The following is a 23,736-nucleotide window of genomic DNA, read 5'->3' as shown; positions in this document are numbered from 1 at the left end:
AAAACTACAAAGTCAATTTCCTTTGAATAGCCGCTTCATCTCGGTACGCAGGAGCAGCATCTGGAAATGTTTGTCATTTTCTTTGCACAACTGCTGGAATAGACTATCTTGAAGTGGATGTGATTTTATGAAGTTCACTGTCTTTACGGCAGGGGAGGTCAAACTTACTTAATGTAATATGATAAACTTCAGGTGTTTGAGAGCCACAAGACATGAAAAAATATACATGTTTTTACACTTAATATAAATATTAAGAAATACCCATGCAGGTAAATAATATTTATTCATATATGTAGTTTACATACAGCTAATTTGTATTAATTTCAATAATCAAAAAGTAAACAAATACATACCAAATATTTTCAAAATCCTGACTGATTTTCTGTGGAAATCTCTGTCCAAGGAAGCAGTAGAGGCTGCCTCATTAAATATTTTTAAGATATAGTAAGATATATTTTTGCATTGTAGAGGAATTAAAGGTTATGGGGAATGGCAGAGCTGGGTGCACAGTCAGATTAGCTGTGAACTCACTGAATGTGGTAGCAGGCTCGACAGGCCAGGTAGAAGACTCCTGGTTCTGTTCCTGATGTGTTCTCTATGGGAATGCTGCTGCCACTGGGCTCTGCAGATACCTGCACCATTGTAGCATCCGCAGCTGAGAGCACGATGCAGGAAGCAGCCCGATACAAAGCTGCCTTCTGCAGCAGGGTGAAGCCAGGGAGCCCACAGTTCTGCTCCTGCCATCCCACCCTCTGCTCCCCCTTTTCCCAGTCACCAGCAGGATGGGAGGAAGCAGAGGCTGGGGTATGGAGCAGTCTAACTTCTGTGCTGTCTGGTGCTGACTACATCTGGTGGGACCAGGGCTTGCCCATGGCCACTGACAGAACCTTCACTGCTGCTGCCAGCTTCAGTTCTGTCCTATCTTGGCATCTGGGGACACCTTCCAGACTCTCCTCCCCCCATCTCTGTCATCTTGCTTCTCCCCTGATAGAGTACCTGAACAGACACCAACCTCTGGGGCAGGCCATGCCTTATTGGAGCTCTCCTGGCCTGGCCCACCCCCAGCTTTCTGATCTCTGTGGCCACTCCCTGCAAAGGTCACTCAGCTTTGGGCCAACTCTCCTACCGCAAACCCCCACATTGGTGGGGCTCTGCTATGGTTTAGCCTGGCCTAACTGAGGAGAACCCAACTTCGGCGTGTATTGCTCGCTCCACTCCTCTGCAGGGGCCATTTCTCCAGTGCCCACTCCCTCTTCCCTCTTCTTGTCATTCAGTCTGGGTTGTGACCATTCTGGGATCCCCTGGTCTGGCTGCAGGGATTTTTTGTTTCACTGAAATTATTTGTTTCACTGCAGGGATTTTCTGTTTCACTGATATCTCCTCCAGCCGACATATTTCGACGAGCTATGCATTAGATGTCAAATAGTTGCACATGGCTCGTGAGCCACGGTTTTGTCATCCCCACTTTAAGGCAATTGAAATTAAGCATTTATATGTCCTCAAGTATTTAGCCACTAAGTACTCACTCTGAATGATGCAATAAACTGTAAGGACTGAAGGTATAACATTTTTCAGGTCTCTATATCTTCCCACTATTGAAGTTGCACCATCAGCTACACTATGTTTGCCAATGAAATAATGTAATTCTTAACTTAGAAAATGGTCAGTCCCTTAGTATCTGTTTTAATTCTTCTGTTTTATATCCACTCAGTTCCATTCCAGAATCTGGCATAAGCCATGAGAAGAACATAATTCTCTTGCAGAGTGAATTCAGCTAACTGTAAAGAGAATTTCTGGAATTGTAATGAAATAACTCATTGTTTTTCAATGCCCCTTGCCATCTCATCAATTTTTCTAGAAACAGTGGAATTATTCAGTGGCATTGCTTGAATAGTTTCTTTCACATTTAGGTTCATGACGTCAGATATTATTATGGGCACTGAAGGCAAAATGAGTGACTCAGGGACATTTTGAGCATTTTCACTTTTAGGAATTAATTCACTTATCTTGTATGATCCAAGAAGGCCCTTTCTAATTTCTGTGCATTGGCCTGCTCTTGAATTTATCTCAAAGGGTTTTGAAGTAATTGAAGAGTTTATCTTCTCTTTATGTACATCCCTAAATGTTGTTTCAGCTTGCTTGGCCTCATGCTTTCATTTGAAAATGTATTCAAACATATGGGCAGAAAAGGATTTTGCGATATGTAATGAAACTATACGATAAATATTACACAGAATACTACTGACATGTTTTTGCTGAGGCACTCACAGGTAAAATTATTTCTGAAAGTAACAAAATTAACTATACAAAACAAAAGTACTTTTTACAAGAGTTAGCTCAAAAGTTGATATAAATTTTAAAATGATGAACAATAAATACCTTCTTCAATAAAATCGAGCAGAAGGACAATACAGTCGCTACTCATCACAAAAACTCGAACCAAAATAAGGGCGCTTGCAGATGCAAGAAATATGGAGCAAAACCTTTTGACCTGCATGCTTATTCATTGAATTGAAGGCAATAGAACAAAAGACAATTACATGGAAGGCAATTCACAGCCTGATTCTATGTCAGTCAAACGCAAGAAATGCTCTGAAAACATTCTTCATTTTCTGCATTTATTTAGGACATTCTAGGCTGTCTCCATTGTCTCCAACTTTGAAAAAATCTTGCGTTCTTCGGCAAAGCCTAGCAGCAAGCTCCTTTCCTTACTCCAAAAATATTTAATCTATTCAGTTTCCATGCCCCTTACATACCTTGCCCTCCCATTAAGGATTCCAATTATTGACCCCCCCCCCCTTAAATATGCTGTGGCCTGGGAGTGGGCCCCACTGAGAATTGCTTGTCTACTGCTTTGAAAGTAAACTCAATTCCTAGCTGATCTCATTTGTCCATCTGGTTTAACTTTTCTGTTTTGACATCTGTTTCCCTGTTTGTCTAGTGATTCCACATACGAAGGAGGCTGCTATGAACTGCACATTGACTTTAAGTGAAATCCACTGACATTTCTCCAGTTGTTACCACTCTGCCATAACATTTGGGGTTATTCTGTTGAATTTGCTGCATAAGTTGAACTAGCAAGGCTAAGGTGCTCAAGACCTGCGAAGGAGGAGTGGAAGAAGGGTTTAAGGCTGCACATCCATTGGCCAACAATAAACAGGAAGCACACTGCTATCTTGAGTTTCGCAGCTGGAGCAAATATTTTTTAATTTTAGCTTTAATATAGACATACAGCATGATAAATGACCCTTCTGGCCCAAGCGCTTGTGCTGCCCAAATACAACCAATTAACCTACAACCTCCGTACATTTTGAAGGGGCCTGGAGGAAACCCATGCAGACTCTGAGAGAACATTCAAACTCCTTACTCCAGTGCTAGATTCCAACCTGGGTCACTGGCACTTTAACAGTGCTGGGCTAACCATACTGCCTCTTTTTCTCAAGTAGCAATGACAGGGATCTGCAGGGAAGACTCAGCCATGTATTGCTTATCACGAGTGAAGGTCACTCATCTCAAACTTTTTAGGATTGATATTAATGATTTGTATGTTATGGGAGTATGGCAAACATTTGATGCTTTTAAATAGCTAATTTAAATTGGTAAGATGTTGCATTAAAAGATGAATTCACTGAGGGTTCTTCTGGAGGGCGTACCAATTCCTTACAAAATAGCAAATCTCATGTCTTCTTTGCCTTCTCAATCAAGGCCTGTACTATAAACTTCCATCTCCCATTCTTTAATATCATTCAACAGAGTGAGCAACAGAGAATGCCTGGTGACATCTGCTGCTGCCACAACGCATCTTAATATCAAAAGGTTGTTTTACTCTAAGAAGCTTTACCCAGAAATGTGTCACTTCTGTGATGAGCAGCCATTCAAATACATTTGTACATGTATTACTTGCATCAGGAGCAATTGGCTACCATTATTATTTGTTGAGAGCTAACTTGCTTCATCAGTTCTCCAACCCATTTATAATTACATTTACACCCTTGCATCTTAATTTTTTTTGCTTTAAAATTCCCCAGTTGGTGATATTCAAATGAGGGAAATTATTTGATTTTAAATATTTAAATTGTTAAGATCTTTCTAAATAAAAAAACATGAATTTGGAATGCAGATAAATTTATTTCAAATGTATGATATGAGGAATTGTTGATAAAAGTGTGATTTCACACCAAAAGCCCAACATCCGAGGTTTAATTGTTTTCTTGGTGTTCAAAAGCCTGCGGCTATTTAAGTCTTGTTACTTTGATTTCTACAATAAGATAAAAGAGCATGGTACCATTCAATTCTCAGGCTTCAATATAACTGTCAGCCTGTTATATTTTTTGGTTTTTTGGTACTTTTTTATCCACTTTGTTCGGCTATTAGTTGGTTCAGTAATGCTAGGAGAGTGCATTTTACAGCTTTTAAAATAATCATCATGAACGATCTCTTACCAAAAAACTAATTATTGCTAAAAGCCAATAATTAGTTGTAAGGGAACTGAGATGGAAGTCAGATAATAACACTAAATGGAATTGAGTTATTGAAATTTCACTGTGAGGCTAGATTTAATATATTTCACAGTAATATATCCAGAATGTAATTAAGCTATTTTTGTCCATTAAATCTGGACAAATGAGCTGATTATATGGAGAAATGAGGCTCTCAAATCAGATTTACTTAAGCAGGTCAGAAACAATTCAAGACCATTAAATATGTGAAACACCAGATGTAATCAGACCAACAGAACTTCTCTGATCATTGTCTTGCTGTGGATAGGATGAATAGGATGAATTGGCTAAACACCAGTATATAAATGTGCAATCAAAAGGAAAAGGTTATAATTTTATCAGAAGCTGTAACATAAACTCAACTGTTATATTTTTTATAAATGAAAACAGTGTAAATCAAAACATTGATTTTGTGCTTTACATTTAAAATTGTATCAAATTTAATGCAGTTTTGTTCCATATAAAATTATTTCTTAAACATATATTGAACAACAGCATGAACCATTACAGATGTTATTCATATTGGAATAGAATCTTGCAAAACAGTAAAAAAAATGCTGGAAACAAGTTGATTTTTAAATTGTAGATAGTGGAGAAGGTGGCGATAAAGTCATGCGATTATCTGTGTTGGTTGAGGCCATGATTAATGTTGAGCTAAACTGTAGATGTAGTCATACAATTGATAAATTCATGCAGGCAGCAGAGGAAGAGCATGATTAAAAGAAAAAAAATTGAAGAAATGAAGGGAGGTAGAAAGGGTGAACAAGTAAATGATTGTAAAAGATGTTGACTGCAGAATATAAAAAATGCCAAGTAGGTTAGCTCATGCTAATTAGAAGGGAAAAAATTGTGCTAGTTTTACATAAAAATGTCAAAGCATCTTGTTTTCCTGCATTTTTGCTCTCACTCTCTCCCTGAGCAAGGACAGAAATACATCCCATTAGTCTCCATTTTCTATGTACAGTAAAACCCCTGGTATCTGGCACCTATGGAAATTGGTAGATTCTGGATAAGTGCATTTTCTAGTTGCTTGATTGGTGAACTAATGGCGAGGCACACCAATTTTAAACGTTCGTACTTTTTTACCTGGTTGCTGGAGGGTACCAGTTGCTTGTATTCCAGATTACAGGGGTTTTATTGTATAATTCTTTGCAAAATTTGTCATCTTAACCAACCAATTCGATCACATTGCAACTCTCCCCTTCCTTTACAGCATTTGATGGGAACTGTAAATGCTCTATCAACCTTTCCTTTTCCCCAAAGCTCTTTCATGAGGAACTACAGGAGGTAGTTGATTTCTTTGAGTGGGTGGTATTTTTAGAATTATTCACTTTTTAGAGATACAGTCAGAATGTTTATCACTCCTTTTTAATTGTTCTGAAGTTGTTGAAGTGAATAGCTTGTTAGTGCACTTCCAACTCGACCACTTCCAACCGGATCACTTTAAAAAACAGACTTGGTAAGGATAGCATCTTTCTTCTCTTTCAGAATATTTGTGAAACAAATAGATTTTATTACCATATAACAATTACAGGCCATCTCAGACCCTTTAGTCTGTACCAATTTAAGTGATCTCCTCTGGTCCCACTTACCTGTTCCCTGCCCATAACCCTCCAATTCCCTCACATCCATGCACCTATCCAACGTTTTCTTAAATGACAAAATTGACCTTGCTACAACCACCTCTTCTAGAAGGTCATTCCACTCAGCCACCACTCTCTGAGTGAAGAAGCCCCCCCTGATGTTACTGCTAAACTTTTTCCACCTAACCCTTAACTTATGACCCCTCATTCCAATCTCACCTACCCTCAAGGGGAAGAGCCTATTCACATCTACTCTATCCCCCTCATAATTTTAAATTCTTCTATCAAATCCCCCCTCAACCTTCAACTTAATCTTTCTTTGTAATCTAGATTCTGAACTTCAGGCAACATTTTAGTAAATCTTCTCTGCACCCTCTCTACCTTATTGATAACCTTCCTATAATTTGGGGACCAGAACTGTACACAGTATTACAAATTCGGTCTCACCAATGCCTTGAATAGTTTCAACATCACTTCCCAATTCCTATATTCTATGCTTTGATTTCTGAAGGCCAGCATACTAGAAGCCTTCTTTACCACTCTATCCACATGAGATTCCACTTTCAAAGAACGATGAATCATTATTCCAAAATCTCTCTGTTCCTCTGCATTCCTCAATGTCCTCCCCTTCACTGCATATGTCCTGTTTTGATTATTCTTCCCAAAATGAAGCACTTCATACTTATCTGTATTAAAGTCCATCTGCCATCTTTCAGCCCACTCTTCTAAGCAGTCCAAATCCTTCTTTAGTCTCTGAAAACCATCTTCATGATCCACAACTCCCCCTATTTTTGTATCATCTGCATATTTACTAACCCAATTTACCACTCCATCATCCAAATCATTAATGTAAATGACATACAACAAGGGACCCAACACCAATTCCTGAGGCACACCGCTCGTCACCAGCCTCCATCCTGACAGGTAGTTGTCCACCATGACTCTCTAGCATCTACCTTCTAGCCACCATTGAACCCATTTGACTATCTCAACATTAATACTTAACGCCTGAACCTTCCTTCCCAACCTTCCTTCCATGTGGAACCTTATCAAAAGCCTTACTGAAATCTATATAGACTATATCTACAGCTCTTCCCTCATCTACCTTCCCAGTCACCTCCTCAAAACATTCAGCAAGATTTGTTAAACATGATCTTTCCCGCACAAACCCATATTGGGTGTCCCTGATCAGTCCCTGCCTCTCTAGATACTTATACATATTACCTCTAAGAATACTTTCCATTAGTTTACTGACCACCGACATCAAACTTACTGGGCTATAATTGCTGGGCCTAGACCTGGAGCTCTTTTTAAACAGAGGAAGCACGTTTGCAATATGTTAATCCTGCGGCTCATGCCCCCCTCAAGTGACTTCAAAAATAGCCTCTGCTATTTCCTCCCTGCTTCCCTCAAAGTCCTGGGGAAAATCCTGTTGGGACTGGAGACTTGTCCACCTTTATATGCCTCAAAAGTTCCAACACCCCCTCTTTCCTAATCCCTACATTTTCTATAATCACCCCTTTTGCTTCTCTTATCCTACACGATTCCATATTGTTTTCTCTGGTGAATACCGAAGAGAAGAACTTATTCAATATCTCCCCCATCTCATTCAGCTCCGCACACAGTTGTCCACTCTGTTTCTCTAAGGGACCAATTTTATCCTTCACTCTCCTTTTGCTATTTACATATTTGTAAAAACCCTTTGGATTTACTTTCACCCTGTTCGCTATAGCTACCTCATACCTTCTTTTTGCTTTCCTAATTTCTTTCTTAAGCTTCTTTTTACAATCCATGTATTTTCCAAGCATCTTGTTTCTTATATCACATTGTTTCTTATATTTAATGTAGGGTTCCCTTTTATTTCAAACCAACTTTCTAATCTCCCTTGAAAACCACAGCTCTCTCGAACTTTTGGCTCTGCCTTTTATCCTAACTGGAACATAAAGATACTTCACCCTCAAAATCTCACCTTTAAAATACCTCCAATTCTCCTCCTCCTCCTTCCCATAAAACAAATCAACCCAAACTACTCCTTGCAAATCCCTTCTCATTTCATAAAATCTGGCTTTCCCCCCACTCAAAAACCTTAATCTTTGGACCAGACCTATTCCTTTCCATAATTATATTGAAACTAATAGAACCATGATCACTGGATCTGAAGTGCTCCCCAACACATACCTCTGTCATCTGCCCTATCTCATTCCCCAACAATTGATCCAACACTGTCCCTTCTCTAGTTGGTACCTCAACGTATTGCTGCAAAAAACTATCCTGCGCACATTTTACAAATTCTAATCCATCCAGCTCCTTCACAGAATTTGTTTCCCAATCTATATTAGGAAAATTAAAATCCCCCACTAACACAACCCTGTGGTTATTACAAATCTCTGCTCCTCTATTTCTCGCTCCCAACTCTTCTCTTTCTTCTTCTCTTTGGCTTGGCTTCGCGGACGAAGATCCATGGAGGGGGTAAAAAGTCCACGTCAGCTGCAGGCTCGTTTGTGGCTGACCAGTCCGATGCGGGACAGGCAGACACGATTGCAGCGGTTGCAAGGGAAAATTGGTTGGTTGGGGTTGGGTGTTGGGTTTTTCCTCCTTTGCCTTTTGTCAGTGAGGTGGGCTCTGCGGTCTTCTTCAAAGGAGGCTGCTGCCCGCCAAACTGTGAGGCGCCAAGATGCACGGTTTGAGGCGTTATCAGCCCACTGGCGGTGGTCAATGTGGCAGGCACCAAGAGATTTCTTTAGGCAGTCCTTGTACCTTTTCTTTGGTGCACCTCTGTCACGGTGGCCAGTGGAGAGCTCGCCATATAATACGATCTTGGGAAGGCGATGGTCCTCCATTCTGGAGACGTGACCCATCCAGCGCAGCTGGATCTTCAGCAGCGTGGACTCGATGCTGTCGACCTCTGCCATCTCGAGTACCTCGACGTTAGGGGTGTGAGCGCTCCAATGGATGTTGAGGATGGAGCGGAGACAACGCTGGTGGAAGCGTTCTAGGAGCCGTAGGTGGTGCCGGTAGAGGACCCATGATTCGGAGCCGAACAGGAGTGTGGGTATGACAACGGCTCTGTATACGCTTATCTTTGTGAGGTTTTTCAGTTGGTTGTTTTTCCAGACTCTTTTGTGTAGTCTTCCAAAGGCGCTATTTGCCTTGGCGAGTCTGTTGTCTATCTCATTGTCGATCCTTGCATCTGATGAAATGGTGCAGCCGAGATAGGTAAACTGGTTGACCGTTTTGAGTTTTGTGTGCCCGATGGAGATGTGGGGGGGCTGGTAGTCATGGTGGGGAGCTGGCTGATGGAGGACCTCAGTTTTCTTCAGGCTGACTTCCAGGCCAAACATTTTGGCAGTTTCCGCAAAGCAGGACGTCAAGCGCTGAAGAGCTGGCTCTGAATGGGCAACTAAAGCGGCATCATCTGCAAAGAGTAGTTCACGGACAAGTTTCTCTTGTGTCTTGGTGTGAGCTTGCAGGCGCCTCAGATTGAAGAGACTGCCATCCGTGCGGTACCGGATGTAAACAGCGTCTTCATTGTTGGGGTCTTTCATGGCTTGGTTCAGCATCATGCTGAAGAAGATTGAAAAGAGGGTTGGTGTGAGAACACAGCCTTGCTTCACGCCATTGTTAATGGAGAAGGGTTCAGAGAGCTCATTGCTGTATCTGACCCGACCTTGTTGGTTTTCGTGCAGTTGGATAATCATGTTGAGGAACTTTGGGGGACATCCGATGCGCTCTAGTATTTGCCAAAGCCCTTTCCTGCTCACGGTGTCGAAGGCTTTGGTGAGGTCAACAAAGGTGATGTAGAGTCCTTTGTTTTGTTCTCTGCACTTTTCTTGGCTCCCAACTAGATAGTCTATAATACACCCCTATAATTGTAATTTCTCCTTTTCCAATTTTTAATTCCACCCATACCACCTCCCTTGATGAGCCCTTCAATCAATCTCGCATCAGCACCGCTGTAATATTTTCCCTGAAAAACAATGCCACACCACTCCCTCTTACCCCTCCAATTCTATCACACTTAAAGCAGTGAAATCCCAGAATATTTAGCTACCAGTCACAACCCTCTTGCAACCATGTCTCACTAATCGCCACCACGTCATACTCCTAAGTAGCTATCTTCAGCTTGTCCATCTTCCTTACAATATTCCTAGCATTGAAATAACTGCATTTCAGAGATTTCCCACATCTTTCCTTCTGCTTGTCCCCATCTTTATGGATAACTATTATTTATTACCATCATTCCCCCTCCATCACGGCACCCATCATTTTCCTTCTCGATCACTTGTCTTTCCACCCCCCAAACTTTGTCTACAAGCCTTTTCTATTTGCGGACAAACATTTTTGTAGTTCTCATTTATATGGGCCCCTTCCCTCAACTGTACTAGTTTAAATCCTGGTCCCTCTGGGATTCAGATGCAACCCGTCCGTTTGGTACAGATCCCAACTCCCCCAAAAAAGGTCCCAGTGATCCATAGGAACAGTTTTGTAGGTATTATTCCTAATTATTTTTTTTAAATTTAGTTGTAGTTAAAAGCAAGGTGTTCTGAAAGATTTCAGTCAGGTAGTGTTTTGTGAGATTACCAAGATTTTCATCACGTGTTGTGAAGCTCTGGGAGTTGTGGGTATGTCGAGTGGTTTAAGTTTGTCAATATGGATTAACACTCTTTCTATCTCAATTTCTTTCCACAAACGCTGGTTGAACTGCCAAGTATTTCTCAAATTTCCTGTTTTATCTTATTTCCAAGATCTGCAATTTTTACATTTGGCTATTTCTTATGTAGCTCATTTTTTTCTCTATATATTTGTTGCCTTAACTTGGACTTTCCCAGTAGTTTCCTCTATTTCAAATTCTCTGCAACTGTTGGGATGTGTCTCTCTCATCTCAATTCCAGCAGTTTTTGGTGCATCTTCTTTGTTCTACTTGTGCTTGTACTTCCTCTAGGTAAATTAGCTACTGCTAACAAGACTTGGTCACCCTCTCTGAGTTGACTCTATTCTTTATCATCCACTTTCTCTTCATCTTCTCCCTTCTGTGGACATTCTTCCTTCTCTTCCTTTGAAATCTAAATAAGTGTATTTCAATAATTTCTCATCTGAAGAAAGCTAATCAACTTGAAACATTTTTCGTCTTCACAATTTTTGTTTAATCTATTTTTGCCATTAATGTTTTAATTTCAGATTTTTATCATCTGCAGTTTTTTTCCTCAGGTAGTGTAATGTACTAATAATGCAGAAGTTTAAACTCACTATAGGACCAATTTCCATGACTGCAACTGAGTAATTTAAATTCTGAATTGATACAAATAACTGAATTTAAATGTTTCAAAGACACAACCATGAAATTGCTACATTATATTAAAATAAAATTACCTACTTCACCAATTCCCCAGTATCTAGTCTGACCTATGATAACCTTCAAACCCAATTGTCTTATCTTGACTCCATCTTTTTTCCTCTGGGCCAGTCCCTCCCCACCTACACCTGCGATACCTCTTATGCCCTCCATCTCTTTAATGGCTTTAAATTTCTTGAACTTTACTTTTGTGATGGACATCCAATCCCTTTACACCTCCATCTCCCATACAGAAGGTCTCAAAGCACTTTGTTTCTTGCCAAGAGACCCAACTAGTCACCATTCACCTCCACCTGGTAGAACTTGTTCTCACTGAATAACCTCCTTTGACTCATCGCACTTCTCTCAAATCAAAAGAGGAACCATGGGTAAATTCCCTGCAAAGCATGCCTGTTTGTGGGCTTTGAGGAGTAATCCATGCTAAAAGCCTATGCAGGCAAGGCCCCTCAACTCTTCATCTGCTATATTAACAACTACATCGGGGCTGCCTTATGCACCCATGATGAGATTGTCAACATCTTTGCTGCCAGCTTCCACCTTGATCTCAAATTCACCTGGTCCATCTCAGACAATGCACTCCCATTTCTTGATCTCTCTATCTCCATCTTGAGAGACAAACTTTCCACAGACTTATTTAAAAAACCCACTAACTCCCAAAACTACCTCACAACACTTCTTCACATCCAGTCCCCTGCAAGGATTCTATTTCTCTCTCGCAATTTCTCCATCTCCACTGCATCTCTTCCCAAGATGAGGTCTTCCAGTCCAGATCATCTGAAATGTTTGCCTTCTTCCACAAATCTGCCTTGCCCTCCACCACCACCAAGTCAACCCTTACCTGCATCTCCTCCATTTCCTGCTCATCTGCTCAGACCCACACTGCTCCCAGACATAACAACCACAGGATTCCCCTTGTCCTTATCTACCACCTCAACAGCCTCCACATCCAACATATTATCCTCCATCTACAACATGACCCCACTATCAGACCCATCTTCCCCTCTCTGTCTTCCGTAGGGACCTCTCTCTCCATGACTTCCTTGACAACTCATTCCTCCAAACCAATTGGCCCCCTCGGCACCCTCCTTTGTGGCTGTACCTGGACGAAACCCAGGCAGAAATGGGGAGAATGTACAAACTCCTTACAGACAGAATTGGATTTGAACCTTGGTCACTAGCATTATAGCAGTGTTGCGCTATCCGTGCTGCCCAGCACTAACAGTGCTGCCCAATAGGATAAATAATTACATAAAAGGATATTCCTTTTTGTATGTGTCTTTTTGTATTGGGAATACTTTTTGTATTCTGAACACTATCCGACCAATTCATTTTACTCAAACTTTATAATTCTGTTTGAATTAGTTCAACAGTCTTAAAACATCATATTCTGCTTTATATTTTTTTAATTTACTGCATTTCTTAGCTTGTCAAATTGTAATTGTCCATTATGTTTCAGATGTGAAGAATCCAATGTGAAAATAAAACATAGCTGACAAGTTCTGTAAAATAACACTGAAAATAATAGTTTTGTTGTTTGTTTAGGTCTTCTACAACGTGACCACCCAGAGATAGCAATATCAGTAAAGACCAGACAGGCAGTCCGAACTGTGCTTAACAGTGCCAGGGACACAATCCATGCTTTAATGTCTGGAGGTCTTCTTGATGATGCAGAAGCATCAAAACTAGAAATGGTAATGCTGACTTTAAAAAAAATTCTAGAAATGTTTTATTTTACCAATGTTATAATAGATTTTATTAAGCCTTTGTTCCTAATTGTACCTATATTAAAGCATACACTTTAATGCATAACCATTCAGTAATGTGTACTAATTATTTATTGTTGTACACATTAATACATATATTTAATGCATATTGCAAATTACATGTTCCTTTGGGAACCCTCACATTGAGGATAATGGTGATCATAAAAACCATTTCTGAACATTGATGAATTTACTGAATGTAAAGCAGCAATCTTGGTCCTTTGTTGTTAGTGTGATTGGCTGATATTCTGTCATTTGCCACAATGATAATGGGAGTCTGTGGCATCCTGCTCAATTTAGACACTTGTTTCCAAATTGAGAGGTAATAACAACCAAGGTGACACATACTGTGGCAATTTGTCCAAGAGCATCTGGTATCTTGTTGATGCAGTAAGTTTTGTGCTGATCCCAGTACATACATGGGAAAGTCTTCCTTTAAAGGTTACAACTAGCCAATTCAACAATGTTCTTTGGTATGGGGCAGGGGGAGAGCAGGGGGAATCTTCATCCTATCCGATCTCTATTCTTAATTCATGCCTCTCATTTTTGGTAATATGCTGGTGAATCTTTTCTTGATCCTTTCTAGGGTATTGACATTCTTCCTAGAGTACCCCTTGGTCTCTCTGTTAGACAAAACAGCAAGGCATGCTTGACATGCAAGTCCTGCTATTGTTAAACTTCCTAAAATAAACATCTTGCATGTCAAAATTAAATTCCATCTGTCATCCTTGGCCCACTTTCCCAAAGATCATGTTGTAGTCTTTGATAACCTTCATTGTCCTTTACACCATCCAATTTAGAGTCATCAATAAACTTGCTAACCATTTCACCCACATTTTCAGCCAAATTGTTAATGTGAATGATGAGCAACAGGCCTCCAATCTGAAAAGGAACCTTATGCTATTGCCCTTGGATTCCTAAAACCAAACCAATTTTGTATCTATTTGGCAAAGTCATTCTGTATCCCAAGTGATCTAACCACCTGAACCAGCCACTATGTGGTTCAATTGTAGACATGTTTGGTAAAATGCCTTGCATGCTGACAAGGAGCAAATACAAGATGGAGTTGAATTTCTATGAGGAGGATAAAAGATTTAGTGAGTTTGAAGAAGGTCAAGTACTGTGGCTGATGTTGCTCTGAGGTTGTTGGAGGGGGCCATAGTTATGACTTTCTCAATGGCAGACAGCAGGGAGGCTCCACAGTTGAACTTATCTCTTTCTTTGAAAATAGTAATTATTATGGCATGCGAACAACACATTCACCTCTTTCTATTGATTACTGGATTCCTTTTTAAAATTTGTTTTACTATGTTCAGCTTTAATTTAGAACATCTCTAAATATTGGACAGAAAATCACATTCATCAACCTGGGATTGTTCACTTTCATCAAATCTGCCTTTGTACTTTGCAGTCTGTTCTTCTTGCCATTTTTGCTTTCTTTTAAAAATTTCTCTTGTAAAAAAGCAATATCAATTTTCATTTTTTAATATAAGGTAAAATCATTTTTCTCTTAATTTTACTATTAATCCCATTTATATTAAAACTTACAAAATTTAATACCTGCCATTTCTTAAATCCAAAAATTAAAGAACTCTCGCTACTCCTGACCCCATTGGACCCCCAACTCCATAAAACCATCAATTATACTTGATATCTCCAACCAGAAGTAAATGAAAAGAAAAAGAAAGAAAAACTGAAAAAAAATCATGAAAAAATAAGTACTGATGAAAAAAGACCAGTACTACTTCCCTCTATTATGCGGAAAGTGGCCCTTGCCACAAAGTGGCACATGGTTACGGAAGGAGAGGATAAAAAGTCCACACCTTCTGGACAGAATATGCATTACTTTAATTAAACAGTTCACTTATAAGTGTAGAGACCTTCTTCAAAGTCTTTATTCACTTGCTCAACATCAATCTCAACCGATTCTTGCTGCTTCGACACCTGTTCTGCAATTTGCATTGTCTCAGATCAGTCTGAAACTTGCTAGGTACCTGAACTCTACACATCCATTCATTGATCCTGTTTAATATTTGGAGAATTCACAAATTCGAAAGCTGCAAAGAACCATAATTGATTTTCTCCAGAAAACATTCTTTTCACTATTGATATGGTTAAATCTGCATAGAAAAATACTTTATTATTTGCCACTGTTAATCCACCTTGATATTTTTGGGCATTTTGTACAGCCACTCTTAATATCATTTCTTTATCTTTATAACATAAGCATGTAATCAAAACTGAGCATGGTGCTTGTCCTGGGAATGGTTTCTTTCTATTTACCCTATGCACTCTATCCAATTCAAGTCCATTTGGAAAGTTCTCAGGATCCAGAACATCTGGAATTCATTTTTTTAAAAATTGTACTGGATTAGAGCCTTCGAATTTTTCAACCAACCCTACAGTCTTCACGTTATTTCTGCAACTGTAATTTTCCAATACATCAATCTTTTGTATAACTTTTTTCCTTTGCACATCCCATGCCATAAAAGAATCTTCCATTTTATTAACTGTATCTTTGCATTGTTCCACTTCGTAATGATAGTCTTGAATATCATCTTCAATTTTCTGAACTTGAATTTTAACTTTATCGACAGGTTCGGTTTATATTGCCATTTTTTCTTTAATATTTTTTGTTTCACCCTTGACATTTTTAGATTATCTTTAACATCACTGCTGACAGATACATATTGCAGATCAATATGTTTACACATTAACTGCCTTTGATTGATAATTATAGAAGTTTATTCTTGTGCTTCCATACCTTGAGCTCTGGCTTTAGGATATCTGAACTGTATAGCTCAATCCCTTGTATCATTTGGACTTCACCTTTTTCATATTCTGCTCCTGCTCCCTCCAATTCTTCATAACCTTTTTTTCCTTTTCTTTATCTTGATCCTTTTGTCTATTTGAGTCACTTCTAGATAATCCCGCTTCAATATCTAGTTGAATTAATGGCTGTGTCTGGCTAGCAATGCTGCTAACGACAGCTTTCCCATAGGGAAACAGCCTGTTCCGTTGTGCGCATGTGCAGTGTTCCTGTGGTGTCTGTAGTTCAGTCATCTTCTTCTGGACTCCAGTGCCATCTTCCCAGGCTCCCCAGAGAAATGATGTTGGAGTCATATAGATCTGTGCCATCACAGCGCAAGTCATTCTGGGGGAGGAGGAACTTGAGTCTGAGGCTCCTTCGTTAAGGTAGAGCCAATTTCTTCAGCTATACTAACCTCTTTAACAACTGCTTTTTTAGTCATTTGAATTATCCCTTTCCTTGAAGCCATGGTATGTTAATTTGGAAATAAATTCCCAAAGTTTTTAAGTTTAATAAAACTTGAAAAAAAGTATTTTAAGTTGGTTTTTAATTAATTCTGTCAAGAGAGACATATTTCCATATCTCCAACCTACACTATCACGCCATGCCCTCCTTTCTTGCCATTTTCAAAAGCAGTTATGAAATCTATTTCTGTCTTCTGTCATTTACTTCCAGTATTTTGTGTTGATACCTTCATCACCACAAGAAAATGATTTTTTGTTTGGAAATTAGTATTGTTGCAATGTTAGAATTAATTGACTTACATTTGAATAATGTGATGTTGAACTGCCTGCCTGCTCCAACAATACTGTAATGCAAGGACTTTTAGGTTACCTAGCACATGAATACATTTCAAAGTTAAGAAATGTGTAACTTGGAAAGGAACATACAGATGGTGATATTCTTCTGTCCCTTTGGACTTTTAACCCTCCATCTCTTGATGTGGAAAATTAGAGTTTTGCAAGGTAGATGCAAGGCGTTTTATTCTGGATGATGTCAAGTTGTTTTTTTTTTTGCTTTTTGAGTATTATTGGAGCTAAATCTATTTCTGAAGTATCTTGTGGATGAGTGAAAGGCTTGTTGCACTGAACCCACTGTCTGATCTCCATTTACAGATCCAATTAATGTCTTGTTCAATGATAGTCTACAAGATTTTTAGGAGGGGTATTATGTTGAATTTGAAGTGGAGGTAGATAGATTTTTATTTATTGGATATGGTTGTATCTTGACACCTGTTGCATAAATATTGTTTATCACTTAATAACACCATCCACATCTTGCTGCATGCAGAGAATGGCTTAATAATCAGAAGAGTTATAAATGGGATGAAACATCAGACAGTAATATGCAAACATCTCTATTGCTGACGAGAAGCTGAACATGACAGCATAAAGGTAGACAGTTGACAAGGAGGAGACTGTGAAGGAAGATACTCAATATGAATCATTCAGATTGACAAAGATCAAGCTGAAATGTTTGGAGGCAATTGTTTGGACAATTTTTTGGCCATATTCTCAACAACTCTCGTTTGATTTTTTTTTGTCATTTATTAATACAAAGGGATCATTTGCAGTTGTCAATTAACTCAACAGCTTGTTTTGAGGATGTTGGAGGAAACTGAAGCACCTGGCAGAAACATATATAGTAGGAAGAGAACATTCAAACTCCTCAGCACCAAAGTTCAGGATGAAACAGAAGTTCCCGAAACTTCAAAGAAAAGTGGAATATAATCAAAAAGACAGAGGTGATCTTTCATCCACCAATTAGCAAAGGTTTGCTTAGTTAGTCATCCTGAAAGTAGTCAAAATTGAAATCATCATTACTGAAATGACATGAAGTCTCAAACCCATGCAGTGATTTAAATATCTTAAATTCAAACAACTTGTGTACAATGCTCACTCATTTCATTAGGTTGGGTATCAGAAGAAAATGAAATTTGCCATGTTGATTTCCAAATCTATGAATATTCTTGACTTCAGGTGTCAATTTGAGAGCCACCTTGTCGAAGGAAACCTGTTTTAATCTGGAGGTTTTATGAATTACTGACCCACAGCAGAGTGTGCCCTGGTTCATTGCTTGAAGCGAAGTATGTAAGGCCTTGAAAAAGCTAATGGTGTTCAGGACCACAAAAATGGAGTGCAAATCAGAATATTATCTTCTTGTGTTTTATTCCATACCCTCAGAAAGAATATTTTCAAAGTCATGTGGACTGTTTATAACTTTGGTAAAACTGGTGCTTAGTTTGATTTATGGATCATCCAGCTTTATTGTTTTTCCTGAGAGTTTAATTCTCATTTTATTTGCTAAAATATTTGTTGTTCACAAATAGATAATGTTAGTGATAGATAATTTATCTGCATGAATCATTTGCATTTTACAACAACCCTGGAGTTTCTTAAATGCTATTACTGATAACAGGTTATTGGATTACTGGAATTTTAATTTCCCAATTGACTACATGGGTTTCGAGCTCTTAACTCCACATCGTTATTTCAGAATTTGATATTAATAATTTGGAAATATAATTACCCTGTTCCCAAGAAACTGTTATTGAATCATATACTGTAATTATAAACACTTCATAATTGTAAATTTTAACAGTGGGAGAATAGCACCTATTAATTGTGAACCATTGCCACGTATATTACACTTTAATGCACAAAATGACACAAAATTGTAGCTACAGTTAATGCTTCTGTAAATCCTTGTTCTGACCAGTCAGTTACTGTGATTATTCTAATGAATGGTCGACTATGTGTGATTTTGATACTGATTTGATAGAGAATTACTGAACAACCAGCCACCTTCTAAGTACAACAATTGCACTAAATTTCTTGACTGACACAGATGTAAAAACTTAGTTGTCTGGCAATTCATTATCTGGTGCAATGCACAAAAGTGCTGAAGAAATTTAACAGGTCATGCAGCATCTCTAGGCCCCAAACAGTCCTTCCAAGTCAAGCAATGCATGAATCTGCGGGGGTCATCCACCGCTCTCCTTGTGGTCTCCTCTACATTGGATAGACTGGACACAGACTGGGAAATTGTTTCATTGAGCACCTTTGTTCTGTCTTTTGCAATAACAGGGACCTCTCAGTGCCCAACCACTTTAATTCCACAATCTATTTTCACACCTATATGTCTGTGCATGGCCTTGTGCACTGCCAATCCGAGGATGCTATCAAATTGGAGGAACACACCTAATATTCCATCTGGTCGTTCTCCAACCAGATGGCATTAACTGATTTCTCTAGTTTCCATTGAACCCCCATTTCTCCCCCCCTGAGTTTCTTTTATGCCCCATCTCCTTTCCTCCAGCTTCCCATCCTCTTTCCTTCCTTCACCATTCAGAGAGCTACCCCCTCCCCATCACATCAATTTTTGTTCTCTTCTATCCTCCCACCAATATGTGACTTCTTACCTGTTACCCCAGCCCCTTCCACACAGTTTTTTTTATTCAGGTGTTTGCTTGCTTTTTGTTCTTCTTTGGCTTGGCTTCGCAGATGAAGATTTATGGAGGGGTAATGTCCACGTCAGCTGCAGGCTCGTTTGTGGCTGACAAGTCCGATGCGGGACAGGCAGACACGGTTGCAGGGGTTGCAAGGAAAAATTGGTTGGTTGGGGTTGGGTGTTGGGCTTTTCCTCCTTTGTCTTTTGACAGTGAGGTGGGCTCTGCGGTCTTCTTCAAAGGAGGTTGCTGCCCGCCGAACTGTGAGGTGCCAAGATGCACGGTTTGAGGCGATATCAGCCCACTGGCGATGGTCAATGTGGCAGGCACCAAGAGCTTTCTTTAGGCAGTCCTTGTACCTTTTCTTTGGTGCACCTCTGTCTCGGTGGCCAGTGGACAGCTCGCCATTAACACGATCTTGGGAAGGCGATGGTCCTCCATTCTAGAGACGTGACCTACCCAGCGCAGTTTGATCTTCAGCAGCGTGGATTCGATGCTGTCGGCCTCTGCCATCTCAAGTACTTCGATATTGGAGATGAAGTCGCTCCAATGAATGTTGAGGATGGAGCGGAGACAACGTTAGTGGAAGCGTTCTAGGAGCTGTAGGTGATGCCGGTAAAGGACCCATGATTCGGAGCCGAACAGGAGTGTGGGTATGACAACGGCTCTGTATACGCTAATCTTTGTGAGGTTTTTCAGTTGGTTGTTTTTCCAGACTCTTTTGTGTAGTCTTCCAAAGGCGCTATTTGCCTTGGTGAGTCTGTTGTCTATCTCATTGTTGATCCTTGCATCCGATGAAATGGTGCAGCCGAGATAGGTAAATTGACCATTTTGAGTTTTGTGTGCCCGATGGAGATGTGGGGGGGCTGGTAGTCATGGTGGGGAGCTGGCTGATGGAGGACCTCAGTTTTCTTCAGGCTGACTTCCAGGCCAAACATTTTGGCAGTTTCCGCAAAACAGGACGTCAAGCGCTGAAGAGCTGGCTCTGAATGGGCAACTAAAGCGGCATCGTCTGCAAAGAGTAGTTCACGGACAAGTTGCTCTTGTGTCTTGGTGTGAGCTTGCAGGCGCCTCAGATTGAAGAGACTGCCATCCGTGCGGTACCGGATGTAAACAGCGTCTTCATTGTTGGGGTCTTTCATGGCTTGGTTCAGCATCATGCTGAAGAAGATTGAAAAGAGGGTTGGTGCAAGAACGCAGCCTTGCTTCATGCCATTGTTAATGGAGAAGGGTTCAGAGAGCTCATTGCTGTATCTGACCCGACCTTGTTGGTTTTCGTGCAGTTGGATTACCATGTTGAGGGACTTTGGGGGGCATCCGAGGCTCTCTAGTATTTGCCAAAGCCCTTTCCTACTCACGGTGTCGAAGGCTTTGGTGAGGTCAACAAAGGTGATGTAGAGTCCTTTGTTTTGTTCTCTGCACTTTTGGAGCTGTCTGAGGGCAAAGACCATGTCAGTAGTTCCTCTGTTTGCGCGAAAGCCGCACTGTGATTCTGGGAGAACATTTTCGGCGACACTATTATTCTATTTAGGAGAATCCTAGCGAAGATTTTGCTTGCAATGGAGAGCAGCGTGATTCCCCTGTAGTTTGAGCAGTCTGATTTCTCACCTTTGTTTTTGTACAGGATGATGATGATGGCATCACGAAGGTTCTGAGGCAGCTTTCCTTGGTCCCAGCAGAGCTTGAAAAACTCGTGCAGTTTGGCATGCAGAGTTTTGCCGCCAGCCTTCCAGACCTCTGGGGGGATTCCATCCATACCTGCTGCTTTGCCACTTTTCAGTTGTTCAATTGCCTTATATGTCTCTTCCCGAGTGAGGACCTCATCCAGCTCTAGCCTTAAGGGCTGTTGAGGGAGCTGGAGCAGAGCGGATTCTTGGACTGAGCGGTTGGCACTGAAAAGAGATTGGAAGTGTTCTGACCATCGGTTGAGGATGGAGATCTTGTCGCTGAGGAGGACTTTGCCGTCTGAGCTGCGTAGCGCGCTTTTTGTTCTTCTTCTTCTTTGGCTTGGCTTCGCGGACGAAGATTTATGGAGGGGGTAAAAGTCCACGTCAGCTGCAGGCTCGTTTGTGGCTGACAAGTCCGATGCGGGACAGGCAGACACGGTTGCAGCGGCTGCAGGGGAAAACTGGTTGGTTGGGGTTGGGTGTTGGGTTTTTCCTCCTTTGCCTTTTGTCAGTGAGGTGGGCTCTGCGGTCTTCTTCAAAGGAGGTTGCTGCCCGCAAAACTGTGAGGCGCCAAGATGCATGGTTTGAGGCGATATCAGCCCACTGGCGGTGGTCAATGTGGCAGGCACCAAGAGATTTTTTTAGGCAGTCCTTGTACCTTTTCTTTGGTGCACCTCTGTCATGGTGGCCAGTGGAGAGCTCGCCATATAACATGATCTTGGGAAGGCGATGGTCCTCCATTCTGGAGACGTGACCCACCCAGCGCAGCTGGATCTTCAGCAGCGTGGACTCGATGTAGATACTGCATGACCTATTGAGTTTCTCAAGCACTTTTGTGCATTGCACTACAATCACAATGTCTGCAGACATTCCTTTTTAACTTCACTATCTGGTATTTTCCAGTTTTGGGCCAAAGCAGGGTGCTACCATAAACACAAGAAGTGGATAAAATCAGGGTATTTGTACTGAGGGAGGATCCAGACATCTCGTGCTGCTGCACATTGTCTGTCTCTTTTTCTTTCCTGCTCAGTAATGGTGCCAAGTCATGAGTAAACATTTCCTTTCTCTAGTCTTCAGTATATTTGATTCATTGAGAATAGACTTATCCCTTAACTAGCTGGTATTCAATGAACAAGCACCCAATCCCCTGACACCAATTTTCCCATGGATGTTGAATTATAAAGTTTTATTCTATTTGTGCATTGGTATTAATTTGGACTGTTTTATTCCCTGTTACTTTTGTTGAAATAGATGATTGAAGTAAAGATGAAGCATCTTCTGAAATTCCCTCCTTCAATACAACCTCCAACTGCAGAAGAACTGCTGAAAAATTTGCCATGGTTGCAGAATGAAGAGAAGCAGATTGAGTTCATTAAGGTATTTATTTATTGACTTTTTAAAAAATGTTGCATTTTTCAATATCATACAAATAAAGATGTCAAACAACCCTGCAAAACGTGAAACTAATTCAAAAGAAAATAAATGTCATACAAAAATAGAATTCATAACAGATATTTTGATCTCTGTAAAGTATTTGTTTCTGAATGTATGAGCCAATCGGGAAAGCTTTGCAAAATATTGGATTGAACTACAAATTTGCCCATTTTGTGTTGATATGAGGTTATTGAGAGTATAATCAGCAACAATCAAATATTGATCTGAATTTCTCTGGCAATTGTTTATTTTTAATTCTCTGTGTCGGTCAAATTACGCTTGACCATCTCTCCAGAAATCTGAAGTCTCCAATGGCCTCTCCACAGGCTAGAATCAACCTATTATGAATTAGCTGTTGATGTTTGGAATCAAGGCTTGCTCAATGCAAAATTGTTGTTTTAAGAACTCAGCAGGCATCCTTTAGGTCACTGTGTGACATGTGCTCCAGTGTGTAAATATAAACTGAGAAAATTTTCAGAAAGAAATAATGGACTGCAAATCCTGTTCATACAGCTCATTCATCTGCACTGTTGTGGGCTGATGTGGCAGTGACAAAATGTGCCATATTCTGTTTCATGGAAAATTTAAGTTCACATACAATAAACTGAAGATTGTTGTGTGATCCATGCTATTTTGGTAATACATAGATGTAGTAAAATGCCTCTCACAGTCCCTCAGTAGTTGTCACTTGTTTGGGAAGCATGTCCAGCCATTTCCAGTGGATGTCAATCAACAGAAAATGTTGCTTGACCTCTTCAGTGTAATCCACATTAATGTGATCCCACAGTGGAGTTGTTTTGGAGTCTGGATGCAGCGATGCAGAAACTTTTTTTAAATAGCATCGCTGATATTGACTGACTAAATTCTGTCTTGATTCAGTCTTGCCCCCTAGAGACAACATTGGATCAAGACATTCAAGCAAGAAATGCCAAGGTGAAATTCATGAAGATCAGCCCCGTGATTTACATTTGAAGCTATAATGATTCTGAAATACTGAAAAAATAGTATCTTATCAAAGAAAAAATGGAGTGTTGCATCTCTCAGGAAGTTGGGCCTGCTCATCAGGATTAAATCCATTGCTTTTGAAAGGACAGAGTTTGTCATGTTTCTATCCCACCAAATGACACTTGATGTGTGATGATGCAGATAGGTAAATAAGTGGTACCTGAAATACAACTCC

The 23,736-nt window shown here is 40.2% G+C and overlaps 1 protein-coding gene across 11 annotated transcripts in view; it reads left to right on the top strand.

Annotated features, from left to right (window-relative positions):
* LOC138744666 (sperm-specific sodium:proton exchanger-like) overlaps window positions 1-23,736 on the top strand; it is a 224,828-nt gene that overhangs the window by 164,086 nt on the left and 37,006 nt on the right. For all 11 annotated transcript variants that reach the window (XM_069901216.1, XM_069901211.1, XM_069901194.1 and 8 more), the window contains 2 exons: window positions 12,978-13,126; window positions 22,374-22,499. In XM_069901216.1, coding sequence (XP_069757317.1) covers window positions 12,978-13,126; window positions 22,374-22,499 — 275 coding nt within the window. The remainder of the gene's footprint in view (window positions 1-12,977; window positions 13,127-22,373; window positions 22,500-23,736) is intronic.

This window comes from Narcine bancroftii, chromosome 1, assembly GCF_036971445.1.
Source record: "Narcine bancroftii isolate sNarBan1 chromosome 1, sNarBan1.hap1, whole genome shotgun sequence".
Taxonomy (NCBI): Eukaryota; Metazoa; Chordata; class Chondrichthyes; order Torpediniformes; family Narcinidae; genus Narcine; species Narcine bancroftii.
This window is presented reverse-complemented; position numbering and strand designations above follow the sequence as displayed.